This window comes from Pongo pygmaeus, chromosome 3 (genome assembly GCF_028885625.2).
Source record: "Pongo pygmaeus isolate AG05252 chromosome 3, NHGRI_mPonPyg2-v2.0_pri, whole genome shotgun sequence".
Lineage (NCBI taxonomy): Eukaryota > Metazoa > Chordata > Mammalia > Primates > Hominidae > Pongo > Pongo pygmaeus.
The window spans coordinates 121,729,190-121,756,422 of NC_072376.2; the positions used below are offsets into that span (position 1 = coordinate 121,729,190).

Below are 27,233 nucleotides of genomic sequence, written 5' to 3' on the forward strand. Positions count from 1 at the left end.
ATTTAACCTCAAAAGTCTTTTATACTTCCAAATCTCAAGTACTTTTATGCTTCCAAATTTAGATAATAATAAGGCAGACAAAAATGTCAAGAATAAAGATTAGATTGTCTTTGTTACTGAAAATGAGGGCTCAAAATATGCCTTAGGTGCAATTTTGAATAGGAACAATTCTTTCTTTATTTAAATGTACTTAATATTCCATTTATCAAAGAAAATTGTCCATATATAATAGAAAAAAAGATTTTCTCTTTTTATGGTTAGATGAATTAATTCAAAGTGTAACATGGTCTTTCAACTTAGTAAATTTTAAATGTTATATATGCATTATTTGCTATTAAATAAAAGAGAAAAAAAAGGAATGACAATGCTCTGAGTTTGAAACCATAACTAATCAAGACCAAGGAAAAAACTTTCTCTGATGTTTTAAAATATCTAAAAGCAATAGCCCAATTTACAAACTACAGATGTATGTTACAAATCTTTTTTTTTTAATGGGTCTTCAATTTCAGTACCCATAGCAACAAAGTTTATGTTTTAAAAACCAGGTGGCATCTGGGATACCGAGATAAGTGACCAGTTCTACCACCTCATTAGCTACAAGTTTTATGACTCACATATGTGGCTAAAAAATTACAAGATGTATGTCTGTCATGTCATTATTGAAATTGAATTGCTTATTTTCACATAAGGGACTGTCAATCATTCTACATGGGTGATATGGGATTTTTGCAAGTAAGAAACATTAAAGAGAGTAAGAAGAAGTTACTATTTTACAGCTCTGGGATGAAGCTTCATAACATTATAAAGAGTTGAGATTAAGCTTCATAAACTTTAAATGTGCAATTGTCCATGTTTCTTGACTTGTGAAATGTTGGGGAAGTTAATGTTGGAAAAGTGGCACAAAACGAATTTGACTAAGAAAAAAAGATTTTTCAAGGGAAATGCGAGTCAACTTTTGTACAAGGCATAATTATCCAATTTGTGAATTACTAAGGGCCTAATAATTCACAAATTGCAGAGTGGACTTCCGTTCTCCTCTCCTATTCTTTGTAGGATTTCCTTCTTTATGAATATCTTAATTACAAATAAGGAAGGAAATAAAAAAGGAAGTGAAAGTCAATCCAAGGATTAACACAGCATGGAACATTATGATCTGTGTCAGGAGCACTTAGGCTCCATGAAGACTGGGAGGAATTTCTAAGGGCAACAAAAAGAGTATATTCAGTTAGATTCAGACAGAGAAGCATAATAAAATAATAGATCTATTTTTTCAGTCAACTGAGAATAAAATGTGAATAGTTGATAGAAGAAAGAAGTAGCAACCAGTTCCTATTTAGCTTCTAATTCTCTGTCAAACAGAAAAAATAGTTGTTTGAATTAAACATTGCCACAAATACTGGTGTATTAAATGCCAAGAAAAGTGAAGAGATTACTAATGAAAACTTTGGAAATATAAATATGTTTTAGCCTGAATAAACAGCTTTCAAAATACTGAGCATTTGCCAAAAAAATTATTCAACCATTCATATCATGTTTTCAGGAACTGTGAAAAGTGCAAGAAGAAATAGAAGAGAGAAAAAGGTAGCTCTCTGAAGTACAGACAGATTGCTAAAATTTGTATTGACCTAAGATGAGAATATATTATTAAAAGGATTGTTGGTGAAAATTTATAACAGAATACTAACTTTATTTCCTTTTTAAAAAGGGTTATTAGTAGGTGGATGCACAAATGTAACTGGATTTCAGCAAGTGGTATGCCAAGGTTTCTTATATTATCCTTAGATTCTGTATTGAGAAATCTGAACTGAAAATCAATGAAAAGAATGGATTTATAACTCGTTGAACAATCTACACAGATAATAATACTTAACCAGTCACACAGTTCAGGACCTCAGGACTGATCCGTTCAATATATGTTATTTTTGTTTGTTTGTTTTTGAGACAGAATTTTGTTATCTCCCAGACTGGAGTGCAATGGCGCAATCTTGGCTCACTGCAAACTCCGCCTCCCAGGTTCAAGCGATTCTCCTGCCTCAGCCTCCCGAGTAGCTGGGATTACAGGTGTGTGCCACCATGCCCAGCTAATTTTTGTATTTTTAGTAGAGACGGGGTTTCACCGTGTTGGCCAGGCTGGTCTCGAACTCCTGACCTCAGGTGATCCACCTGCTTCGGCCTCCCAAAGTGCTGGGATTACAGGCATGAGCCACCACACCCGGCCTTAATATATGTATTAATTAATCAGTCTTCTCAAACTTTGGGTGTGGGAATGATTTTTGTCTCTACATGAATGTCTGTTTCTACATCTATATCTCAAATCTCCAGGAAATGGGAAAGAAGAAGAAATATAATGTTTGTTGGACTGCAGAATCAGAATCCAGAGGGGACCTCAACAGGATGGAATGATGAGAGTGGTATACTAACATGGAATAAAAGAAAGTAATGGTGTGTGAATCCAATAAACAAGTTACATAAATACACAATTGAGGAGCTAACAGTAACAGTAAAAAAAAATTTTTAGAATTTAAGTCGTTAAATTTATACATTACTATATGATATGGCTGCCAATGTTATTTCAAGCTCATCTAATTCCAGACTGTATTAACATAAACAGACACATACACAGGTAGGTTTTATCCCACACACATTATTCTTTAAGGAAGACATAGGAGCATGAAGAGAGAACCAGGACAGTAAGAGGGGAAAAACTGTTCACATGAGGATTGAATGAAGAAGATGGGTCGGAGCAGGAGAAGATGAGATGGGACGTGAGAGGTATTTTAAACAGGCTGAAAACTGAAGGGAGAGCACAGAGCAGGACCACCACCACATGGTGTATTCAGTTTAGGCTGGGCCATCACTGTCAAAGAATGTAACCAATAATGGAGGAGCTTTAAGGTTCATTTCACCCATGAGCTTCAGTGTTTCTATAAACCACGGAAGGACAGTCACGTGGAAGAAGAATTAGTTCAGAAGACCGGACTGAAACTAAATGTATAGGAAGTAAAAAACGGTAGATGTTGATTCAAAAGAAGGAACAATAAATATTTGTTGAATGAATGCTTGAATTATTTTGTAATCTTAGAACTGTCTATGATTAGAATAGTCTGCTTTTTAAAAGAATGAGTTCCTTGTCACTGAAAATGTTTGAATAAAACTCAGCCTAGGACACCCTATAGAAGTTTTTAGGCAATTAGCTGGCAGGGCCAATTGTCTAAATGGGTGAAGTGGGTTTGTTTTGCAGTTATAAGAAAAAGTTTGATGAGGCAGCAAGTGAATTTCTCTTATCCATATTATCTTCCCCCTCATCACTCTTTTAAAATAGGACAACTAACATTTATCTAGAAAGCCTTTCTGGCATTGTCAAACCATTTTTAATTCTAATAAAAAGCAAAATATGACCTCCTATATTACCCAATAGTTTAAAACACTATAAGAAAAAAAATTCAGATGCATTCAACTCTTTCCCATAAAAGGAAATATAATCTACCATATAGGATTCTATTTGTGTTATCTTTTTTATTTTTTAACCTTTGGACGATCTCATTAAATTCTATATTTATTGCACTCAGATAAATTAACTTTCAATTTATTTTTATATCAAGGTGGACACAAAGAAAAAAGAATCAAATAATACTGACCCAAATTAGTTCTTCGTCTTAAGATCTGTCAATACAACCATAAGGGGCGACTCCAAACAACTCATGATCTTGTTCTTCTTTGGTGCCTCAACAGGGCAATTTTGTTAGAAATATTTATAAGGGAACATGTTCCATTAACCCAACTGCACAAAGAAAACCCAGAAAATATATATAATAACTTAAAACATGGGTGTTTCTAGAAGTATATGGACTAGTATTAGAAATGAAATTATTTGGGTCCAACAATGAAAACATATGCAACTAAATATGATATGATTCTAAATATCCATGAACTTTGGCTATGACCCATATAAGATATCTAAGCTAGATCATCTTAGGTAATAAACCAACATTTTTAAAAAAAATCCTCTAGGAAATTCTGAAATTTAGAGTCCCATTTTTCCTTAAAGGAGTGACTCTGAAATTCTCCCCCTCAAAGTCTCCTATGTTTCTAATTTTAAACATATGCAATTATAAGACTAAGATTCATCTTTTTAACATTATTTACATGTTACTTAATGATGATTATTCTATCTACAACTGTGCTAACTTTCTAAAAATTCTGTTATTCTATAATTTATATTTTAAACAAAAAAATCTTGAAGATAACAAATTCTGTTGGAATCTTGATGTAAAACTACCAAGTTTAAACTACTAATTTTAATCTTTGAGCAGACTGGTATACTAATAAAAATTCTACACTACCACAGACTGAAAACCACAAGTATAAAAATAATTCGATATACCTTTAAAATAAACAGTATGTAAATTATGTTAAAGGCACTATTATAGCCTTTTTTTTCTAGAAAGTAAATGATTCATAATTAATTGTTTTGTGATCTATGTGTTTGTATATTTTGATGGACTCTGTCATCATAACATCAAAAGCAAAATCATCTTAATATCTAATCCAGGTACTGCAAACTCCAATGCCAACAGAAACTGCACACATATGTAAGTAAATGGAACAGGTTGGGTGTCACTGGGGATAATTCAAAATGCATGTCCTACCTAAAGCAGACAGACTCCATTCACCTTCAGCCAACCTTCCTTATAAAGGAAGGTAAACTCAATGGTGCCAGCTTTTTAAATTTCTCAAGAGAAATTTTTAAATAAGATTTATATGAAATTGCCTAATATTAGCAACTAATCTGGGAAAGAAAAATGAAATGTATCTACTACCAAAATCTGGTTCACAGGCTACCAGTTTGCAGCCTCTAATCTGCTCCTTTGTGCATTACTAATTTAAAATATAGAAGGAAGATTGCACCAAATAGTGAACACATTCCAATAATAGGAAAAAATAAAGACATTGAATTCCTTTTCCCCACTACAACCAAAGGTGTTAGTCTCTACCCTAAAAAGAAATTCCATAGAAGTTGTGACAGTTTCTCAAACTACAACCCTGTTGGCACATGCCATTACATTTGACACATTCTAAAAATCTTGACTTATTGTAACAGTTATAATATAAAATTCTGGATAGATACAATGACTCAAACTTTGCATTCTTCTCTGACACATTTTATTAGAAGTACATGGCTCCAAAGTGGAAGTAATACCACAGACCAGTATAGAGTTACAGCATTAACATTCAACATTGTACTGGTGACATAGCAAGCTTTCTCCAATTCAATTTTGTTTGACTTTTCTGCCTAAAAATGTAAAATGAAGGGTGAAGTTGTAAATCTCTACATTAGCTTTCTGAACAAATCCAAAAAGTCTAATAGATCTCCAGATATTGCCCTCTTCCTGAAACTCCTCAAAATTCATTTCCTTTTATAAAATTTTTGAATAATTGCAAATGACTACTAAAGAAAAGGTTGCAAGACTGAAAAGTGATTTTGTACTGAACTTAAAAAAGGCAGCAAAAATAGAATGGCTTCATAATGTTGTATTCTAGAGTTTCCTAACAGAGGAGATCCTTTAGAAAATTCACTTTGTCAACATAGAAATAACGTGTTTATCTATGCCAGAAAATGAAATAATGTGTGTAGTGGGGTAAAGCTCTTAACGTAAACTTAGTAGTTATCTATTTGGCAGAGAAAGAAAACGAGATTGTTCAAAGACAACATATTCCTTACTATTCTTTTCATCATCAAAATTATAGTGATTGTCAAATATATTACACATTTTTTAAAAAACAAAGATATACCACCAAAGAAATGTAAAAACATTAATAAAAATGGTTAAATTGTAGCTAGTGGCTTTCTACCATATCATGCATATAAGCCATGTTACCAGACAAAATACAGTAATTTTTGATGTTCAAAACATGAGCTAAAACTATGCCAGTGGTTTAAAATCTTTCCAATGCTATGTTCTCAAAGCACAGTTCAGTAGGATAAAAAATGAACTGAGGATAGGGAAGAATAAAGGCTGAAAAATTACCAAGTGCTGCTATAACTTCTGTTAAATTCAAGGACTATGTTAGAGCCCGCCTTGTATCTAAAAGTTTACATTCCTAAAAGGAAGCTTTGGTGCTGGCATTCTAGAACCGTCTTCTTCAACCACTACGAAATAGAAAGAAAAGATATACCTAAGAATAGTCATCTGTCTCTTGAATTAGTCTCCAAGTTTTCTCTAAAATTGAAGTCAAGGTAAATATTTGCTTTTCAAGATTATCTTGAAAATGTGTGTGGACTCTATTTGGAAGTCAGAGCCAGTCTTTGATGCGATCATCAAGAACTTCCACTGTGCTTGCTTCCATCTCACTTTGCAAAGAAATATTAAGAATGATTTCCTTGCATGTTAAGGTATGCAAGAAGGAACCTCTAGCACTAAATTTTGTCAATTTACATTCTCTTTAATCCTGAAATGCTACACGGAATAGAAAAATACTTTTTAAAAAAACAATTAATTAGAAGATGAGGAGCTTAACAATTTTTGTGCAAAAAGCAAAGGAAGATATATCAAGTTAATCTAAAAAGCTTCATAGATTGCTTTGAACATTTACCTATCTTTTCTTAATAGGAATTAGAGTATAAACAAGAATAGGTTCACATTTGTGCATGTTTAGATCTTGTATATGTGGAGAATCTGTATTTATGGACAACTCTGCTTCATAAAGACATTATTGGTGAGCGTAATTATGAGTAAGTATTCACACACAGAGATGTGCATATAAAATTTACCTAGAGATAGACTAATTCCTGTCAGTGAGAACTGAAATACGTTCACACACTAGTATATGGAATGAGATACAGTACAACATTTTAAACAACTGGCTATAAAAGGCAAGTGTTTGACAATTCTTAATATAAGAAGTAATTCATAAATCTTACAAAAGACAATCCAAAATGTATTATTTTGGATTGTCTTTTGCAAGATTTGCCACTTAGTTTTCAGTCGCATGTGATTACAGCATATGCAACTTCAAACTAAGGCACATCTCAGATGGTTCTCCTGCCCTGCCCTGCCCTGCCCTGCCCTGCCCTGCCCTGCCCTGCCCTGCTCTGCTCTGCTCTATGTTTGGGCATCACTGCCTCAGTCGCTTCCTTCATTCTGTACTTCCTACCTCACCAGTGGAAGAATTTCCCTTCAGCAGTCCCGGAAATATCACAAAGTGATGGCTTCCTCTCAATGATGACAAGGTCAAGATTTTGGCAAGAAATTTCAAGATTGGGCCACAATTTTAATAGTCTAGCTAAGTAAATTAACTCAGCCTCTAAAAATAATAAGCCTGATGAAAGGCCAAAGGAATAAAAATATTTTTGAAAACAACTGAATGTATTCTTAATTAAAAATTTGATTGTATCTCCCTTAGATTTTTCTTCCCCTGACAATATACAGAATATTCAGGCTGACATGTTCTTTTGAAGACATGGCAAATGAGACAGGAATTACCACCTGTTGTTCTCTTGTCCTTCCTAATGTTACAGTTAGTTCCTGCCATTTCCTGTTGCATCCCACAGGCTTCAAGCCAGGACAGCACTTTCACTCTGCCATGGCAATTTCTCTCTCTTTTTGTTTTCCACCACCATTTCTCTACCTTAATTCTTTTTTTTTTTTTTGAGACGGAGTCTCGCTCTGTCACCCAGGCTGGAGTGCAGTGGCGGGATCTCGACTCACTGCAACCTCCACCTCCCAGGTTCAAGTGATTCTCCTGCCTCAGCCTCCCAAGTAGCTGGAACTATAGACGCTACGCCCAGCTAGTTTTTGTATTTTTAGTAGAGACAGTGTCTCACCATGTTGGCTAGGATGGTCTTGATCTCCTGACCTCATGATCCACCCGCCTTGGCCTCCCAAAGTGCTGGGATTACAGGTGTGAGCCACCGTGCCCAGCCCTTAATTGTTAATTATAAGGAATTACTTTAGGCCTGAAGCTGACTAAAATACCTGCACTGAAAAGAGTATCCTATGTAACCAGTTATTTGATGGTTTGGAATGCTACACTGGAGGTTTTTGATACTACCTTTCCATCACTGACTCTTTTGTCAACCAGATTCATGCTAAATTCACAAGCTTATAAAGCATGATATGAATGCCCGGAAGTTCTTGGTATGTGGAACTGTAAAACCAATAGTATTGTTATTATTATTATTATGATTACTGTTTGTCTCTCTATGTTTGTGTTAAATAATTCATTTGTGCTAATAAAACCCACTAGTGATCAATAAAGGTTTCTTTGAATATCAACATTTTTCAAGCAAAGTTTAACTGGCTTCTAAGAGATGAAAAGCAAAGCTTCCTCACTCCCCCAAAGTCACTGTAGAATTACATTTGAAGTAGGGCCTTGCAACTGACTTCCTTTTCCTATAAAGCCAGTCTTGTTTGCCAACTGTGATTTACAGGCTGTGTCTGCTACAGGGGGCTGCTGGACACATTAGTGCAGGTATGCTTATGAAAGGATGCTGCTGTCTGGCATTAAATGACTTTCCAGAGACCCATCTCATTCAGACCTACAGGAACTGTTCTCCCTGAACATGATCTGTCAATGCATAAGCCATTATTCCACCCATTCTGAAGGGAAGAATCAAAAATATAATCCTGCCCTCCAGTCCCTTCTGTAAATCGTGATGCACCGTTAAAATCTGCTGTTTTTTACTTTCTTGACTTCTATTTGGTTAATTCACTTCAAATATTTCCAGTTGCAACTATGATTCTACATTAGGGAGTGATACAAAAATAATGGTGGTAATAATGTTCAATTTTGTTAGTGTAAATTGTTTATAAATTGCTGTATTTTCTATCCACAAAATGTTCATTATTCATGGGTATTACCAGCTAAAGTATAAATTGGATTTTTTTGTCCATTTCAAATACAGGTTTTAGTATATTTACTAAAAGCCTTACATTCTCTATATAATATTGAAAGTCACCAACCTCAAATCGACCTTCACATTTTAGCATATGCTTCCATTGTAGGCATTAGTGCAACTCATAGCTCTACAGTACATGAATTAATAAATCTAAAAATTTTATATTTGGATTCAAGTAAAAAATAAGCTTGCTTAAATATAAGACAAAGAATAAAACCTTCTGTATAGTTTCATGTTTGAGAGAGGATTATTAATATATTACTTATCAAGGAAGTCTTTAAATTATGTAACCAATATTTTATAAAAAGCAGCACTTGTAAAAATCCAAACGAAAGAAATATAAATGGAATAATATTAAATATATACATATACAAATATATTGTCTTTCAATTAAAATATGTCATTCTACTTAATTTCAAGAAAAATGTGAAACAGTGTCCCTAAGCCTGAAAAGATAAGGCATACATCCAGGGATATATGTCACATGAAAAAGTAAGAAGAATATTGCAGTTTACATGAACAATGAGCACAAAAGTGTGGACAAATGAAATCTCTTTACTCCATAAAATGGAAATAATTATTTACATATCATATGTAAATAATATCATAATTAAATAATGTGAATAATTTAATTAAATAATTAATGTGAATAATTAATAAATAGTAAATAATAAAATTAATTAAAATAAATAATCTAAATAATCAAATAATTATTTACATATGAATGTCACTGTACTCAAAAGACAAAAAGGAAATCCAATCGTTATTCAAACTGGTTGGTATCATTTTCCAGAATTTCTTGCCAGAGGATGTGCTTAGGATTGGATTTTGGCTTTGATTTTAATATCTCTGTGGTCATTAATAGAATTTTCAGTTAAAGGCTCACATCTCAGGCATTTCACTACTATACTATTTTATATATATATAAGCATTTTGCAAAATGTTCCTTCTTACTTTCATATATTTTGTATAAAAGTTTACTCAACTGAATTACTATATTTATTCAGTAGGGATAGATTTACTTACATAATCTTTTAAGGACATATATACAAGATTTAAACTGACATAATATAGGTAGAGCCATTATTCCTCATCCTTTCCAAATCTCTCTTTTTTTCATATTTGATGAGCCCAGCCATTCAACCACTAACACTGAGATAAAATTTACAACACTGAATTCCAAGGAAATATTGTCAACACATCTACCATTGTTTGTAAAAAATAATTTATTTTCTAAATTGACCCATATTAGGAAAAATTTACAAATATTCCTGGGTTCAATTCAATGCAACAACTTTTTAGTGGTTTGAAGTATGACAGAGAACACTCAAAAGAGAACTCTGATTAGAAAATCCCTATGATAAGAACATTTGCAAATCTAAATGAGCTTACTGTTTCCATGCCAGCTTCTGAATCTGGAAAGTGTTAAAATAATTTTCTCATAATTTATTTCTTTCCATTGTGTTATATCCATTCCCTTTTCTCAGGTAATACATTCAGTACCCAATGAGTAGTATATTCATTAAGGCTACAGAGAAAGGCAAGGGTTAAACAAATAAGGACATCAAATTAATATCCAGGCCTAAATGTTTCAGCAGAGCCAAAAAATCTGTTTAATCATTCAAGTCAACAAAGGTTAAGATAATAAAATAAACTTCTAAATGCTTTCCTTTTCTGGAACTTAATCTGTCTTGCCAAAGATGTTTTTAAGATGTTATCAGTTTTGCATAGTCCCAGCTGTTATGAAAATTTACTCGAATACACTAGGAGGACAAAGGAATTTTATGAAAATGTGAAGCAGAGCTCCTGGGTGGCTTATTGAAACTGTGAGAGCTTAGGACTCATTTAAAACCAGCTGTTGGCTGATGATGTTGAGACCAATAACCACTAAATCTCCTATTTATCAGGACTCTGTGTTATTTGGCAAGGTGATGGTAACCAACTGATTAGAAGATTAATATATAATCAAAAGATAACTTCATGATGTTTCTTCATTTTATTGCCTGTTTGATTAATAAATTTGCCACAATTTCAGAAAAACATAGTATTCCATTTTAAAAAGTCATTATTAAATATTACAACAGCTTTGCTTATTTTTAAGGCTATGTTTTTAAGTCACTAAGATAGAGAAAAGAAATATGAGCCATTATCATCAAAGCCCTGGGTGTCACTGTGATTCCAGAGCTATGGTTCATGATGAGGGCAGAGGCCCTTATGAACTGGGCAAACAAAAAGCCCTCTTTAATGATGAAGAGAGACAGCGGTAGCAGTAGTAGGTGTAGATGACAACGGGAGAAGCATTAAGTCTTGAGACTTTTACAGTTGACACTGAGGTTCTGTTACTGATAAAAAAGTGAAGTTCATTCTTTTGCAAAGAGAGACTTAGAATAAAAGTGGAACAACAACATAGCTTATAGGTTATGCAAACTCAGCACTATGAAGAGCAGAAAACAAACTTCATCCATCTGGTTATCCTGAAGAAACAATTACTAATAGCAAGTATAAGCAAGATCTTGATATGCAATTTTCTTTTTAAAAAATTTTTAAGACTGGTGTGATAATATATACAATTTTCGAATAGGTGCTATTGAGTTGAGAAGTAAACTCTGTATTATAACAAGATAACTGCTCGAGAACTACGTGAAGAATGCAGAAGCCTCAGGAGCCGATGCAATCAACTGGAAGAAAGGGTATCAGTGATGGAAGATGAAATGAATGAAATGAAGCGAGAAGGGAAGTTTAGAGAAAAAAGAATAAAAAGAAACGAACAAAGCCTCCAAGAAATATGGGACTATGTGAAAAGACCAAATCTGCGTCTGATTGGTGTACCTGAAAGTGATGGGGAGAATGGAACCAAGTTGGAAAACACTCTGCAGGATATTATCCAGGAGAACTTCCCCAACCTAGCAAGATAGGCCAACATTCAGATTCAGGAAATACAGAGAACGCCACAAAGATACTCCTCGAGAAGAGCAACTCCAAGACACATAATCGTCAGATTCACCAAAGTTGAAATGAAGGAAAAAATGTTAAGGGCAGCCAGAGAGAAAGGTCGGGTTACCCACAAAGGGAAGCCCATTAGACTAACAGCGGATCTCCCGGCAGGAACTCTACAAGCCAGAAGAGAGTGGGGGCCAATATTCAACATTCTTAAAGAAAAGAATTTTCAACCCAGAATTTCATATCCAGCCAAACTAAGCTTCATAAGTGAAGGAGAAATAAAATACTTTACAGACAAGCAAATGCTAAGAGATTTTGTCACCACCAGGCCTGCCCTAAAAGAGCTCCTGAAGGAAGCACTAAACATGGAAAGGAGCAACCGGTACCAACTGCTGCAAAATCATGCCAAAATGTAAAGACCATCGAGACTAGGAAGAAACTGCATCAACTACCGAGCAAAATAACCAGCTAACATCATAATGACAGGATCAAATTCACACATAACAATATTAACTTTAAATGTAAATGGACTAAATGCTGCAATTAAAAGACACAGACTGGCAAATTGGATGAAGAGTGAAGACCCATCAGTGTGCTGTATTCAGCAGATCCATCTCACTTGCAGAGACACACATAGGCTCAAAATAAAAGGATGGAGGAAGATCTACCAAGCAAATGGAAAACAAAAAAAGGCAGGGGTTGCAACCCTAGTCTCTGATATAACAGACTTTAAACCAACAAAGATCAAAAGAGACAAAGAAGGCCATTACATAATGGTAAAGGGATCAATTCGACAAGAAGAGCTAACTATCCTAAATATATATGCACCCAATACAGGAGCACCCAGATTCATAAAGCAACTCCTGAGTGACCTGCAAAGAGACTTAGACTCCCACACAATAATAATGGGAGACTTTAACACCCCACTGTCAACATTAGACAGATCAACGAGACAGAAAGTTAACAAGGATACCCAGGAATTGAACTCAACTCTGCACCAAGCAGACCTAATAGACATCTACAGAACTCTCCAACCCAAATCAACAGAATATACATTTTTTTCAGCACCACACCACACCTATTCCAAAATTGACCACATAGTTGGAAGTAAAGCTCTCCTCAGCAAATGTAAAAGAACAAAAATTATAACAAACTGTCTCTCAGACCACAGTGCAATCAAACTAGAACTCAGGATTAAGAAACTCACTCAAAACCGCTCAACTACGTGGAAACTGAACAACCTGCTCCCGAATGACTACTGGGTACATAATAAAATGAAGGCAGAAATAAAGATGTTCTTTGACACCAACGAGAACCAAGACACAACATACCAGAATCTCTGGGACACATTCAAAGCAGTGTGTAGAGGGAAATTTATACCACTAAATGCCCACAAGAGAAAGCAGGAAAGATCCAAAATTGACACCCTAACATCACAATTGAAAGAATTAGAAAAGCAAGAGCAAACACATTCAAAAGCTAGCAGAAGGCAAGAAATAACTAAAATCAGAGCAGAACTGAAGGAAATAGAGACACAAAAAACCCTTCAAAAAATTAGTGAATCCAGGAGCTGGTTTTTTGAAAGGATCAACAAAATTGATAGACCGCTAGCAAGACTAATAAAGAAAAAAAGAGAAGAATCAAATAGACGCAATAAAAAATGATATAGGGGATATCACCACCGATCCCACAGAAATACAAACTACCATCAGAGAGTACTACAAACACCTCTACGCAAATAAACTAGAAAATCTAGAAGAAATGGATAAATTCCTGGATGCATACACTCTCCCAAGACTAAACCAGGAAGAAGTTGAATCTCTGAATAGACCAATAACAGGCTCTGAAATTGTGGCAATAATCAATAGCTTACCAACCAAAAAGAGTCCAGGACCAGATGGATTCACAGCCGAATTCTACCAGAGGTACAAGGAGGAACTGGTACCATTCCTTCTGAAACTATCCCAATCAATAGAAAAAGAGGGAATCCTTCCTAACTCATTTTATGAGGCCAGCATCATCCTGATACCAAAGCCGGGCAGAGACACAACCAAAAAAGAGAATTTTAGACCAATATCCTTGATGAACATTGATGCAAAATTCCTCAATAAAATACTGGCAAACCGAATCCAGCAGCACATCAAAAAGCTTATCCACCGTGATCAAGTGGGCTTCATCCCTGGAATGCAAAGCTGGTTCAATATACGCAAATCAATAAATGTAATCCAGCATATAAACAGAACCAAAGACAAAAACCACATGATTATCTCAATAGATGCAGAAAAGGCCTTTGACAAAATTCAACAACCCTTCATGCTAAAAACTCTCAATAAATTAGGTATTGATGGGATGGATCTCAAAATAATAAGAGCTATCTATGACAAACCCACAGCCAATATCAAACTGAATGGACAAAAACTGGAAGCATTCCCTTTGAAAACTGGCACAAGACAGGGATGCCCTCTTTCACCACTCCTATTCAACATAGTGTTGGAAGTTCTGGCCAGGGAAATTAGGCAGGAGAAGGAAATCAAGCGTATTCAGTTAGGAAAAGAGGAAGTCAAATTGTCCCTGTTTGCAGACGACATGATTGTATATCTAGAAAACCCTATTGTCTCAGCCCAAAATCTCCTTAAGCTGATAAGCAACTTCAGCAAAGTCTCAGGATACAAAATCAATGTACAAAAGTCACAAGCATTCTTATACACCAATAACAGACAAACAGAGAGCCAAATCATGAGCGAACTCCCATTCACAGTTGCTTCAAAGAGAATAAAATACTTAGGAATCCAACTTACAAGGGACGTGAAGGACCTCTTCAAGGAGAACTACAAACCACTGCTCAAGGAAATAAAAGAGGATACAAACAAATGGAAGAACATTCCATGCTCATGGGGAGGAAGAATCAATATCGTGAAAATGGCCATACTGCCCAAGGTAGTTTATAGATTCATTGCCATCCCCATCAAGCTACCAATGACTTTCTTCACAGAATTGGAAAAAAACTACTTTAAAGTTCATAAGGTACCAAAAAAGAGCCCGCATCGCCAAGTCAATCCTAAGCCAAAAGAAGAAAGCTGGAGGCATCACGCTACCTGACTTCAAACTATACTACAAGGCTACAGTAACCAAAACAGCATGGTACTGGTACCAAAACAGAGAGATCGATCAATGGAACAGAACAGAGCCCTCAGAAATAACGCTGCATATCTACCACTATCTGATCTTTGACAAACCTGAGAAAAACAAGCAATGGGGAAAGGATTCCCTATTTAATAAATGGTGCTGGGAAAACTGGCTAGCCATATGTAGAAAGCTGAAACTGGATCCCTTCCTTACACCTTATACAAAAATTAATTCAAGATGGATTAAAGACGTAAACATTAGACCTAAAACCATAAAAACCCTAGAAGAAAACCTAGGCATTACCATTCAGGACATAGGCATGGGCAAGGACTTCATGTCTAAAACACCAAAAGCAATGGCAACAAAAGCCAAAATTGACAAATGGGATCTAATTAAACTCAAGAGCTTCTGCACAGCAAAAGAAACTACCATCAGAGTGAACAGGCAACCTACAAAATGGGAGAAAATTTTTGCAACCTATTCATCTGACAAAGGGCTAATACCCAGAATCTACAATGAACTCAAACAAATTTACAAGGAAAAAACAAACAACCCCATCAAAAAGCGGGCAAAGGATATGAACAGACACTTCTCAAAAGAAGACATTTATGCAGCCAAAAGACATATGAAAAAATGCTCATCATCACTGGCCATCAGAGAAATGCAAATCAAAACCACAATGAGATACCATCTCATCCCAGTTAGAATGGCAATCATTAAAAAGTCAGGAAACAACAGGTGCTGGAGAGGATGTGGAGAAATAGGAACACTTTTACACTGTTGGTGGGACTGTAAACTAGTTCAACCCTTGTGGAAGTCAGTGTGGCGATTCCTCAGGGATCTAGAACTAGAAATGCCATTTGACCCAGCCATCCCATTACTGGGTATATACTCAAAGGATTATAAATCATGCTGCTATAAAGACACATGCACACGTATGTTTATTGTGGCACTATTCACAATAGCAAAGACTTGGAACCAACCCAAATGTCCAAGAATGATAGACTGGATTAAGAAAATGTGGCATATATACACCATGGAATACTATGTAGCCATAAAAAATGATGAGTTCATGTCCTTTGTAGGGACATGGATGAAATTGGAAATCATCATTCTCAGTAAACTATCGCAAGGACAAAAAACCAAACACCGCATGTTCTCACTCATAGATGGGAACTGAACAATGAGAACACAGGGACACAGGAAGGGGAACATCACACTCTGGGGACTGTTGTGGGGTGGGGGGGAGGGATAGCATTAGGAGATATACCTAATGCTAAATGACGAGTTAATGGGTGCAGCACACCAGCATGGCACATGTATACGTATGTAACTAACCTGCACACTGTGCACATGTACCCTAAAACTTAAAGTATAATAAAAAAAAAAGAATATAATATGTTACCCTACACTTTTTAAGATTGTTTTTTGGGTAACACTTTCAGTCTATCCTGTTGATTAGTATGTATTTTATAACCAATTTTAAAATCTGTTTTGGAACAACACAAGATCTAATATTTAATTAAACAATAAAGAATAATACATGTCTTCAGCATAAAAAAAGAGGAAGAAAGAAAGCATTTAAAAACAATCAGAAAACAACGAATGGCTGTCGTTTTTACCTATTAATAATTTCCTTGAGTGTAAACAGATTAAATTATCCAATTAGAGTTATTGAATGAATAAACAATAACAAGAATAAACTAAAAAAAAAAACAAAGTAATTGGGTGGGTGTTCTTACAGTCCTTGGAGGGGGACCAACATTGCCCTGCCTCTCTTTGCTCCATATAGTGAGTTCTAAGGTATTACTCAGTGACATACAGGTTCTAGGGTATTACTATGTAGTGATCATTCATTCAGTTAAGTTTTGGGGGGTATTACTATATGGCCATTCATCCATTCATATGTTTTCTGTTGAGTTGACAGTGTGTGGCCTGCATAAACTGAGTCTATCATAATTACAAAGAAAAAATATCCACCTATTTGTGCTTGTGTTCCCCAGCTTTTTCAATCTTATTCACGGAGATCTGGGATTTTCAAGTTGAAAGGGTTCCTAGCAGCCATCTGGAGGCAGCTTGATATTGTAGAAAGATAGCAGGATTTGAAATTGGTGTTGAGTCCCAACACTGTCTTTTGGTAAATGTATGTGAAAGAACTTGAACAAGTCACTCAATCTGCTTGAGTTCAGTCCTCATCAGAAAAAAAATAAAAATCATAATAAAGTTGGCCATGCGCAGTGGCTCGCACCTGTAATCCCAGCACTCAGTGTGGCTGAGTTAGGCACTTCACTTGAGTCCAGGAGTTCAAGGCCAGCCTGGGCAACATGATGAAACCCTGTTTCTACTAAAAATAAAAAAAAATCGCTGGGCATGGTAGTGTGTGCCTGTAGTCCCAGCTATTCGGGGGGACTGAGGTAGGAGGATCACCTGAGCCTTGGGAGGTTGAGGCTGCAGTGAGCCATGATTGTGGCACTGCATTCCAGCCTGGGCAACAGAGTGAGACCCTGTCTTAAAAGAAAAGAAAGAAAAGAAAAGACAAGAAAAGAAAAGAAAAAAAGAAAAGGAAGGAAGGGAAGGGAAGGGAAAAAGGAAAGAGAGAGAGAAAAAGAAAGAGAGAGGGAAAGAAAGAAAGAGAGGAAAGAAGGAAAGGAAAGAAAGAAAGAGAAAGAAAAAGAAAGAAAGAAAGAAAGAAAAAAGAAAGAAAGAAAGAAAAGTTATATTAATACGTGTTCTACTAACTTACAGCATTACTTTACAGGATAAATGAGAGAATACATGGAAAATGTAATCTGTAAATACCTAGGTTCAAATTCTGGTTCTGCCAGTGAGTGATTATTATTTTTGACAAAATATTTAAATTTTCTAAGTCTTGGTTTCCTCATCCATTAAATGAGAATAATAAAAGTAAGTATTTCATAGGGTTGTTGAAATAAGTTGTGACATCATAGAGTGATTGGCATATTTTAGGAACTCAATTAAAGTATCCTTATTGTTATTATTTCAAACACAGATATTTCTGTAACCCCTATCATTTCACATTAATGTTGATGACTTTATAACAACTACCTTATTGATAGGGAAGCAGTCTTGTTCACTGAAAACAGCACAAACTAGAAGCTGAGAAATCCAGGTTTAAATCCCATTTCTACCACTTACAAATTATGTCAACTTGGGCAAATTACTTTACCCCATATTCCTCATACAAAATATGGGAAGAAAAATCAGGTATGGTTTGTTGAGAGCTTATCACAGATTTTTTCATGTATTACTTTATTAATCCTGATCATAATCATAGATAGTGATAGAGTTAGAATTTGATCCCTGTCCAGCCTGACTTCAGCCCATGTGGATAATCATTTTACTCGACTGCATCTACTTTTCCTGTTTTTCCTCCCTGATAATCTATCTCTCTGCACTGTAGTAAGGCTTAGAGATGATGTGTGCAACTTACCTAGAAAAGTATCCAGCAAATTGTAAGACTAAGCTATAGGCAATTATAATTATTATGTGAGGTCTTATTTCCTAGTCCAACTTTCTTATTCAACCTAGGAATCCCTGACAACTTCCTTTCAGCAGGTTGTGTAATCTCTACTTAAATACAAGGTAAAGTCATAGCCTCAAAACTTTGCAATATAAAGCTATGAGGATGAAATAAAGAGAATCAATTATCTCTTTGCGCCCGGCTACTCTATGCGTGGTGACTGACAGCACAGATAAAGCACCATCCCAACCCTAAGCCTAAAGGCCTAATGAAATGCAGTGTTTGGAAGAATGAATTAAAGATTAGTGGCAAATCTGCAATGACATCTCCCTAAGAATCAAGGCAGGAAGTACAATTCTTATGTCAGGAGGCATTCATTTGTGGAAATCTAACAGTGCCTCGTAGAATAAAACCCAATGATATTTGTGGTTGTTATATTACACCTAAAACTGTAGGCCTGAAATTGGTCCAATGTATACTGAAAGAAAGTTAATGCTGAAAAGTTAGCCCACTTTCTCCTGCATTAAATCATATGCCATCAACTGTATTCAAAGACGGTCAACTCTCCTACCATTACCTTTTAACATCTTGCAATCTGACTTTCACTCTCACTACTTAACAAAAGTTATTCCTTTAATAGCCCATGACTCCAAAACAGAAAATCCAAAAGCTTTTGAAAGACCTCATCCCTGAGGCTCTCTTTTTATTGAGAATGTTATATTGGCCACTCTTTTTTTTTTTTTCAAGTAGTTTTGTGTGTAGTGTTCACACAACGCAGTGTCCTGCTTCTACCTTCAAATGCTCTCTCTTTTGCTGACACTCCTTCCTTCCTCATCCCACTCTGTAAGTGTGAGTATTTTTAAAGCCTCTATCCTAGGGCAGTACTCTTCTTACTCTTTTGCCTACCATGTTTCTAATTCTAGGATTTCAGTTCTCCCTCTGTGAAAGTTCAGCTGTGTAATAGTTACCTCCAGTTATGGCATTGCCTCAGAAGTCTAGTCTCATGTTTCTGTTTGTTACACTATTCCAGTGAAATATCTCATCAAGATCACGAATTCCACATAATTAAAATCCATCTTCTCACTTATCCTCCCAACTTTCTTCTGACCTATTTTATCAAGCATCAAGCGAGAAACTTTAGCCCTATCTTTATCTTCTTTTTCAACTTTATCCCCTACATCCAATTGGCTTCAAGACTGGTCTTGAATTTTCACCTCAGCATCTTTCCATTTCACTTCCTGGCTGCTTTTTTAAAAAACTTTAACCTGACTACAACTCCAGGGTCACAGGTCCTCAGTGTCAGCTGAATAGGGACACTTGTTCAAGTGTCCTCAAGACTTCTCTCTCACCAAATGCTTCTCTATCAGTGTCAGCCCTGATTTCCCTCTTCTGTCTACTCAGGTGTTTGCTTGGTACTTGTGGTAAACCTTATTGGTTGGATGACCTAAGTTCCCTTTCAGCCCTATTCCCCTTGTCCCTTCCAGCTTTTGGATGACTGTGTGACACAACCTAGCCAATGAGACATGACCACTAGAAGTCTACTAAGAAGTTCATAGGGAAAATGTTGCTTTCTTGATTCAGACTCTTCCTCTCTATCCTTCCTGCTGATATACGCCTAGATGCAATGGTTGGACTTGAAGCGCCTTCTTGTAATCATGAGACAAGGCCAAGAGATTCACAGACTTAGTAATATCACTGAATCAACAGTAACACCATTTAATTATATAAATAACACTATCAACTGCCTTCTCCAAACTTCTTTTTATGTGAGAAAAATAAACTCATATCCTAGCTTTCATGGTGAAATTGGAGCTTTTGTCCGTATTTTGGTGACCACTTTGGAATCTCTTGGTTCATCAACTTACCACCTCCCACTCCACCTCTCTCCCTAACCCCCGCTGAAATTCTCACTCTGACACTGACCTTTCTACTCAGTATGTGTCTTTGCCTCCAATGATACCTGATGTTCCATGCTAAGTCAGCTCATCCTTTCCGCTTACCTCTCCACTGAGGACTGGACATTGTCTGTACAGCCTAGATTCTTATGACTTTGTCCTAAATGAGTGACATAGTTTCCTAGTCTACTTGGTCACCCTGCTTTCAGTCTCTTCCAATTGTATTCTATAGCAGATACTACCATCAAATATATATATATATAAAAAATAATTATTTTGAGCCCAAGTCTCACTCTGTTGCCCAGGCTGGAGTGCAATCGTGCTATCTTGGCTCACTGCAACCTCCACCTACCAGGTTCAAGTGATTCTTCTGCCTCGGCCTCCCAAGTAGCTGGGATTACAGGCACTCGCCACCACGCCTGGCTACTCTTTGTATTTTTAGTAGAGATGGGGTTTCACTGTGATGGCCAGGCTGGTCTCAAACTCCTGACCTCAGGTGATCTGCCTACCTCAGCCTCCCAAAGTGCTGGGATTACAGCGGTGAGCCACTGCATCCGGCCTCAAAAATATTTTTATAAAGAATATTTGGTAATAAGCACAGATAGTCTCCAAATAAGATAAGCACAGATTGCTCAAAATTCTCAATGGCTCTCTAATGCCTACCACGCTAGACATTCAAAATGCTCCATAATATAACTTCAATCCAAAATTTTCAGTCTATATGACACAATATTTTACTTAATCTACTTATTGGCAAATGGAATATTATTTTTTAGGGTCCTTTTTAAAACTTACTTTTAATTGACAAATACAAATTATATATATATTGTTATATATGTTGTTTTGAAATATGTATACATCATGTGATGGCTATATCAGGCTAATTAACATTTGTATTACCTCACATCCTTACCTTTTTTGGTGAGAACACAATGTACTCTCAGCAATTTTCAAGAATACAATATATTGTTATTAACTGTGGTCACGTTGCTGTACAGTAGACCTCTCGAACTTATTCCTCTTATCTAACTGGAAGTTTGTATCCTTTGACCAACATCTCCTAAAACCCTCCCCACCAGCCATGGGTCACCACCATTAAATGCTCTACTTCTATGTATTCAACTTTTAAAAATTCCACATATAAGTGAGATCATGCAGTTACTTATCTTTCTGTGCCTGCCTTATTTCACTTAACATAATGCCCTTCAGGTTCATCCATGCTGTGGCAAATGAAAAGATTCCCTTCTTTTTTAAGGTTAAATAGTACTTCATTGTGTATACCACATTTTAAAAAATCACAAATGGAATATTATTGTTCCTTAACTAAATCCTGCCATTTTCTACTTGGATAATATTGTTTATACTATTTCCTCTTCCTGGAATATGTAATGTCTTGCTCTTCAGTGTATCCTCCTAAAGATTACCAATTTATCAAGTTCTAGCTCAAGTGTCACCTCTTCCACAGTTGCCAGCGCTCATTTAAAATGAAAGAATTTTCACTTTTCTAGCACCTCTTGGTATATCTATTTGAGGCATATAACATATAACCACACAGTTTTCTTACTCAGATACCCATGAAATTATCAGCTTCTTGAGGGCCATAATGATATAACAATATTTTATTCATACATTCAACAAATATTTATTGAATCTTCACTATTCTATGTGAAGGGGTATGAACAAGACAGAGAAGAATCTTGCTTTTATGGAATATAGGACCTAAGGAGGGAGGGGGGCATATTTCATAGATAATGAGCAAGTAAATACATAAACAAGATAGAATAATCTCTGGTTTAGATTGAGTAGTTAGAGAAGTTCTCTCAGAGGAGGTGATATTTGAGATGAAGTTTCAATGATAAGAAGAACCCAATCACAAGAAGACCAGAAGAGGGCAAATGGAAAGCTGTTGAGCTGGGTGAAAGTGCAACGTGTCTGAAGAGGACATGGAGGACAGTGTGTGGCCGAGTGTCGTAGGTGGAGGGAAGACTAGTGTGAGATGAGCTGGTGGGGATGGGCAAGAGCTAAGCACAGCAGGTTGGATTTCATTCTAAAGTTTTACACAGGAGTAACATGATCTAATTTACAATGTCAAGTGATCTCTCTGCCTGCTGTGTAGAAAATGGATTATACAAGGTTAAGAGTGGAAATAGAAAGATTAATTGGAAAGCCACTGAAGTAATCAAGAACATGAAAGTAAGTTGAATTTGGTGGTTAGTAGAAGAGAGAGATAAGTGGACACATTTATTGTGTCTATAGTATTAAGCACAGTATCTTAAAGATGGTAGCTGCTGAATATATACTGCTTAATATATGTCCAAGTACTTAAAAACAGTCTCACATTCTTAATTTCTATATGATCTTCAAGTTTTTCCAGCTTCGATTTACTTCTTATGGCTTAATTTATTCCCACTGGACACTTGGGGAGTCAAAGAGTTAAAACTTCCAAATATTCAAGAAAATGATATAGGTCTCATGATGGAAATTCACCTGACAAAGAGCTGACATGATGGAGTTTGGAGTTCATATTGTTAATTATGGGAAGAAATAATTAACAAATGGTAAAAAGCATAATTCAAAATCTGCAACAGGATGAAAATGGACAGGGTATTGGAATACAAACTCTACATTTAAAAAAAGAGAGCCTTTGGTCGTCTTCAGCAAGAATACTGTCCCTAAATAGAGAATGTGGGTAAAATTAATTTTCATTAAAATTGGAAACTTTTCCAGTTCTTATTTTTGATGTTTTTGAAATATAGAACCTTCATCTTACTATCCTGATATGATCAATTTCCTAATATGTAGCTAATACTATCTTACTAGATAGTAATGTTTATAAAATTCTAACAGCACTGAATGAGACCTGCTTGGAATCTGAGAAAAGACAGGCAAGTCAGTGGGTTCTCATTCTCTTTCACCTCTACCTTCTAGGACATTTAGATTCGTACCCATGAAGATTTATCCTGTATTAGGAATTCAATCCAAATTCCTTCAATACAAAGCAAAATACAGAGGAAAATGAGATCACTTTTTGCCACTTTCCACCTAAAATGCTAAATGGGCTCTGAATTGAGTGAAACTTGGCCCCATTCAGTGTGAAAACTGGCTGAAATCTGTATGAAAGGCAGTCTGGGTTTGTCAAAGTAGTTCATGAACTTTGGCCAAACTTTCAAGGAACCTGGTCCAAGTCTTAGTTTGTAACGCAACATGAAACCAGGTGAATTTCAGATGGTTTCAGGTTTCATCCTGAAAATTTGGCTTAGCTTTATAATCAATCATCACTCTTTGTAACGATGAAAGCCAACACACCTTTTTGAAAATGAGGACTGCATGCATACTGATGACAGCTAAGCTGTGAACCACCCTTCACTTCCTTTGCCAAAAGAAGATTTCTCAGAATGGAAACAGTTTCCCTCTTACCTGGAAAGAGGAAGCTGAGTGATTTTGATATTGTGTGTAGAAAGAAACGATACTCGATATGAGGAGACATGTCATGTGAAATAATCACCACATACAGAGCAAATGGCTGTATTCTAATCACTTAAGGTTATGAGAGTCTTATTTTATTCACATCCATGACAGTGGATAACGTGGTGTTTAATCTCCTAAAATGAGCATTTGGCTTGAAGCTAGTCATCGGCCACAGTTAACTGCCACGAGAAACAAAATGCTGTGAAGCATAATCAGTATGTCTACATGAAGAAGTGGCTGAAGAACAAATGGGAAAGTATAATAAATCATAGCATAACTTTTATCTAGTTTAAGAAACATGAGGAGATAATACAACTACAAACCTTTCAAGTTTGCATCAACTGCATCTTTTGCAAAAATATCTGTATGCAGTATAAATGCATTTAATAAGTAACTAAGCACAGTGAATTTTACAGAAAGACCTACATAGTTTCTTTTTTCAACCTGAAAGTTTTAAATGAGCCTTTCCACTGTAAAAAATTACTCTGTTCAACCAAATACTTGCTTTTGTGCATAGTGACATGAGAAAATTGAGAGGTATGTTGAACGGAGCCACTGCATCATTGAAACAGTATGTCTGAATATTTGGGTAATACGGCACAGATGTGAAGTAGAGGACTTGGCACTACCAAGGTAACAACAAAGCATTCACCATTGTGTTATAATGGTTAAAAGGGCCACAGCTGAGAAGCTTAAAAGAATGCTCCCTCCTCCCTGCAATGCTAAATTGTATTACACCTTTTATCTGCTTAAAAATCTATAAAAACTAGAAATTCAAATAAGTATTATGCAAACTTATGGCAAAGAACAAATATGTAAAATGCACTGATAATTTTATCTGCAAAAAAAAAAAAAACATTTATGCAATAGCACGTAAGGTTTAACTGCAGCAAAAGGCCAAATTCAATAGAAATCCATATGGCCTCTATGTTGCGAAACAATTCATGCAAATCTGAAGGACTCAATAGTCACGGGAAAGGTGGCTGCTGTTGATTCTTAGAAGTGATTCTGGCCCTTACTCAATATGTCTAATTATTGTAGAATTTTCTATTTATAGGCATCAAGTAAAGATAATGCAACAGAATACATCCAAATCGTTAATCAGGTTTTTTTCCCTTACAAGTGGTATGGTATTTTTGCCAGCCATTTCTGAACCATGTGGCACAAAGGCAATTATGAAGCTGGGGTACTTTCATTCAATAAACTTGGAGTTAGAAACTAATTTTCTGCCCAAGATAGGTAGAGCACAACTTACCCTAGGTCCCTGATCACCTTGTTCTCCCTGTAGAATAGAAAGGTGAGATAACAGTTTTAGCCAAAATGTATACATGATGTGCATTAAAAAGATCAAAATGTAACACAGTATAGGTCACGCCAATATGGATCTCCACTAACTTTATATCTGGTATGCATTTTCTTACCTTATCACCTTTTGGACCAGGAGGGCCCTGAAAAAAAGAAAGAGAAAAAAATTTTAATTAAAAAAAGATATTGTAAACTGAATAGATCAGCCAGGTTAGTTGAAAGATTCATCCAAAGAATACAGAGATAGCTGTCAATGAGGTTTCTCAAGAAATTTTGGTTTCTAAACTTTAATCACATTAGAATGTGAAACATATAACCATATATGTTTGTGCATGTATACCTGTACATATCATGTCATAAGTACATAATATGCTGAATAAATTTTCACAAACTCAACACATGTATGCAAGCAGAACCCAGTTGAAGAAATAGAACATTACCTGCAAGTTAGAAGCTCTTGTTGGGACATTTCCTTGTCACTACCCTCTACCAACAGTAACCACTATTCTGACCCCTGACAATATAGATTATCTTGCCTGTTTTTGTACTTTATGTACATAGAATCATAGAGTCTGGCCTCTTTTGCTTAATTAGTGTGAAATTCATCCATAATTTTGTGTGTAGTTGTAGATTGTTCTTACTGCTTTATAATACTCCACTGTATGACTATATCATCATTTACTTACTCATTCCACTGTTGGCAGCCATTTGTTTCCAGGAGTTTCTAGATCTTGGCTATTATAAAAATACGCTATGGCCAGGTACAGTGGCTCATGCCTGTAATCCCAGCACTTGGGGAGGCCAAAGCGGATGGATCACCTTAGGTCAGGAGTTCAAGACCAGCCTGGTTGAAACCACATCTCTACTAAAAATACAAAAATTAGCTGGGTGTGGTTGCGCATGCCTGTGATCCCAGCTACTTGGGAGGCTGAGGCAGGAGAATCGCTTGAACCTGGGAGGTGGAGGTTGAGGTGAGCTGAGACTGTGCCACTGCACTCCAGCCTGGACAACAGAGCAAGACTGTCTCAAAAAAAAGTGCTATGAACATAGTAATTCACGTCTTTTGTGAAAATGTATATTCATTTCTGCTGGGTGTATATCTAGAAAAGGAACTGTTAGGTTATAGACCATACATATGTTTGGTTTTAGTAGATGCTGCCAAATGGTTTTTCAAAGTGATTCTTAACAATTTAAGCCCCATCAGCGATGTATAGAATTTCAGTTGCCCCATATTACCAATACTTGATATTTTCTATCTTTTTCATTTTAGGCATTCTGGTGGTGATGTAGTAATTTCACATCATGTTTTAGTATGTATTTACCCAGTGATTAGTAAATTGAACTCCCTTTTAATACACTTATTGACCATTTTACACCCTTTTTCATAAAGTGTCTCTTCACACCTTTTGTCCTTGGCCTACTGAATTGTCCTGTTGATTTGCTAGAGTTCTTTATTATATATTATACATTATACATATGTATGTAGGTAGATGTAGAGTTATTTATATATTTTGAATGAGTCTTTTGTCAGATATATTTACTGCAAATATATTTTCCCACTTTGTTTACTGCCTTTACATTCTCTTAGAGGTGTTTTTGATGAACACCTCTGAGTTCGTAATTTTAATAAAACTCAATTTAACATTTTTTATTCTTTATAGTTGTCCCTTTTTATATTCCACTTAAGAAATCCTTGCCTACTTCAATGTCATAAAGAGAGCTTTCCATTTTATTTTAGAAGCTATTTTTTTAGCTAAAGTTTATTTTAAAAGCCAAAAACTTCATTATTTTATCTTCCATACTTAAATCTGAATTTATTAAGAACTCATTGTGTATGATGTCAGGTAGAAGTCAAGATGCTTTTTAAAAATGTGGATATCAAATTAACCAAACACCATTTCTTGAAAATGTACCTTTTCCCCATTATAGTACAGTATTACCTTTGTCATAAGTTAAGTTATGCTATGTATGTGGCTCTTTACAGGAATTTCTATTTTGTTGGGCAGCTGTCTATTCCTGGGCCTCACTGAGATTTTCTTTACCTTTGAACAGAAATACTAATTCTAGAGGCACTGATATGTTAAATATTCTAGCTCTTAAAGATAAAGTCATGTTTTGG

At 35.7% G+C, this 27,233-nt stretch overlaps 1 protein-coding gene across 5 annotated transcripts in view; it reads right to left on the reverse strand.

Moving 5' to 3' along the window:
- COL25A1 (collagen type XXV alpha 1 chain) overlaps positions 1–27,233 on the reverse strand; it is a 511,707-nt gene that overhangs the window by 150,868 nt on the left and 333,606 nt on the right. For all 5 annotated transcript variants that reach the window (XM_063663967.1, XM_054485599.1, XM_054485598.1 and 2 more), the window contains 2 exons: positions 25,231–25,257; positions 25,065–25,091 (listed from right to left, as the gene is read on the reverse strand). In XM_063663967.1, the coding sequence (XP_063520037.1) occupies positions 25,065–25,091; positions 25,231–25,257 (54 nt within the window). The remainder of the gene's footprint in view (positions 1–25,064; positions 25,092–25,230; positions 25,258–27,233) is intronic.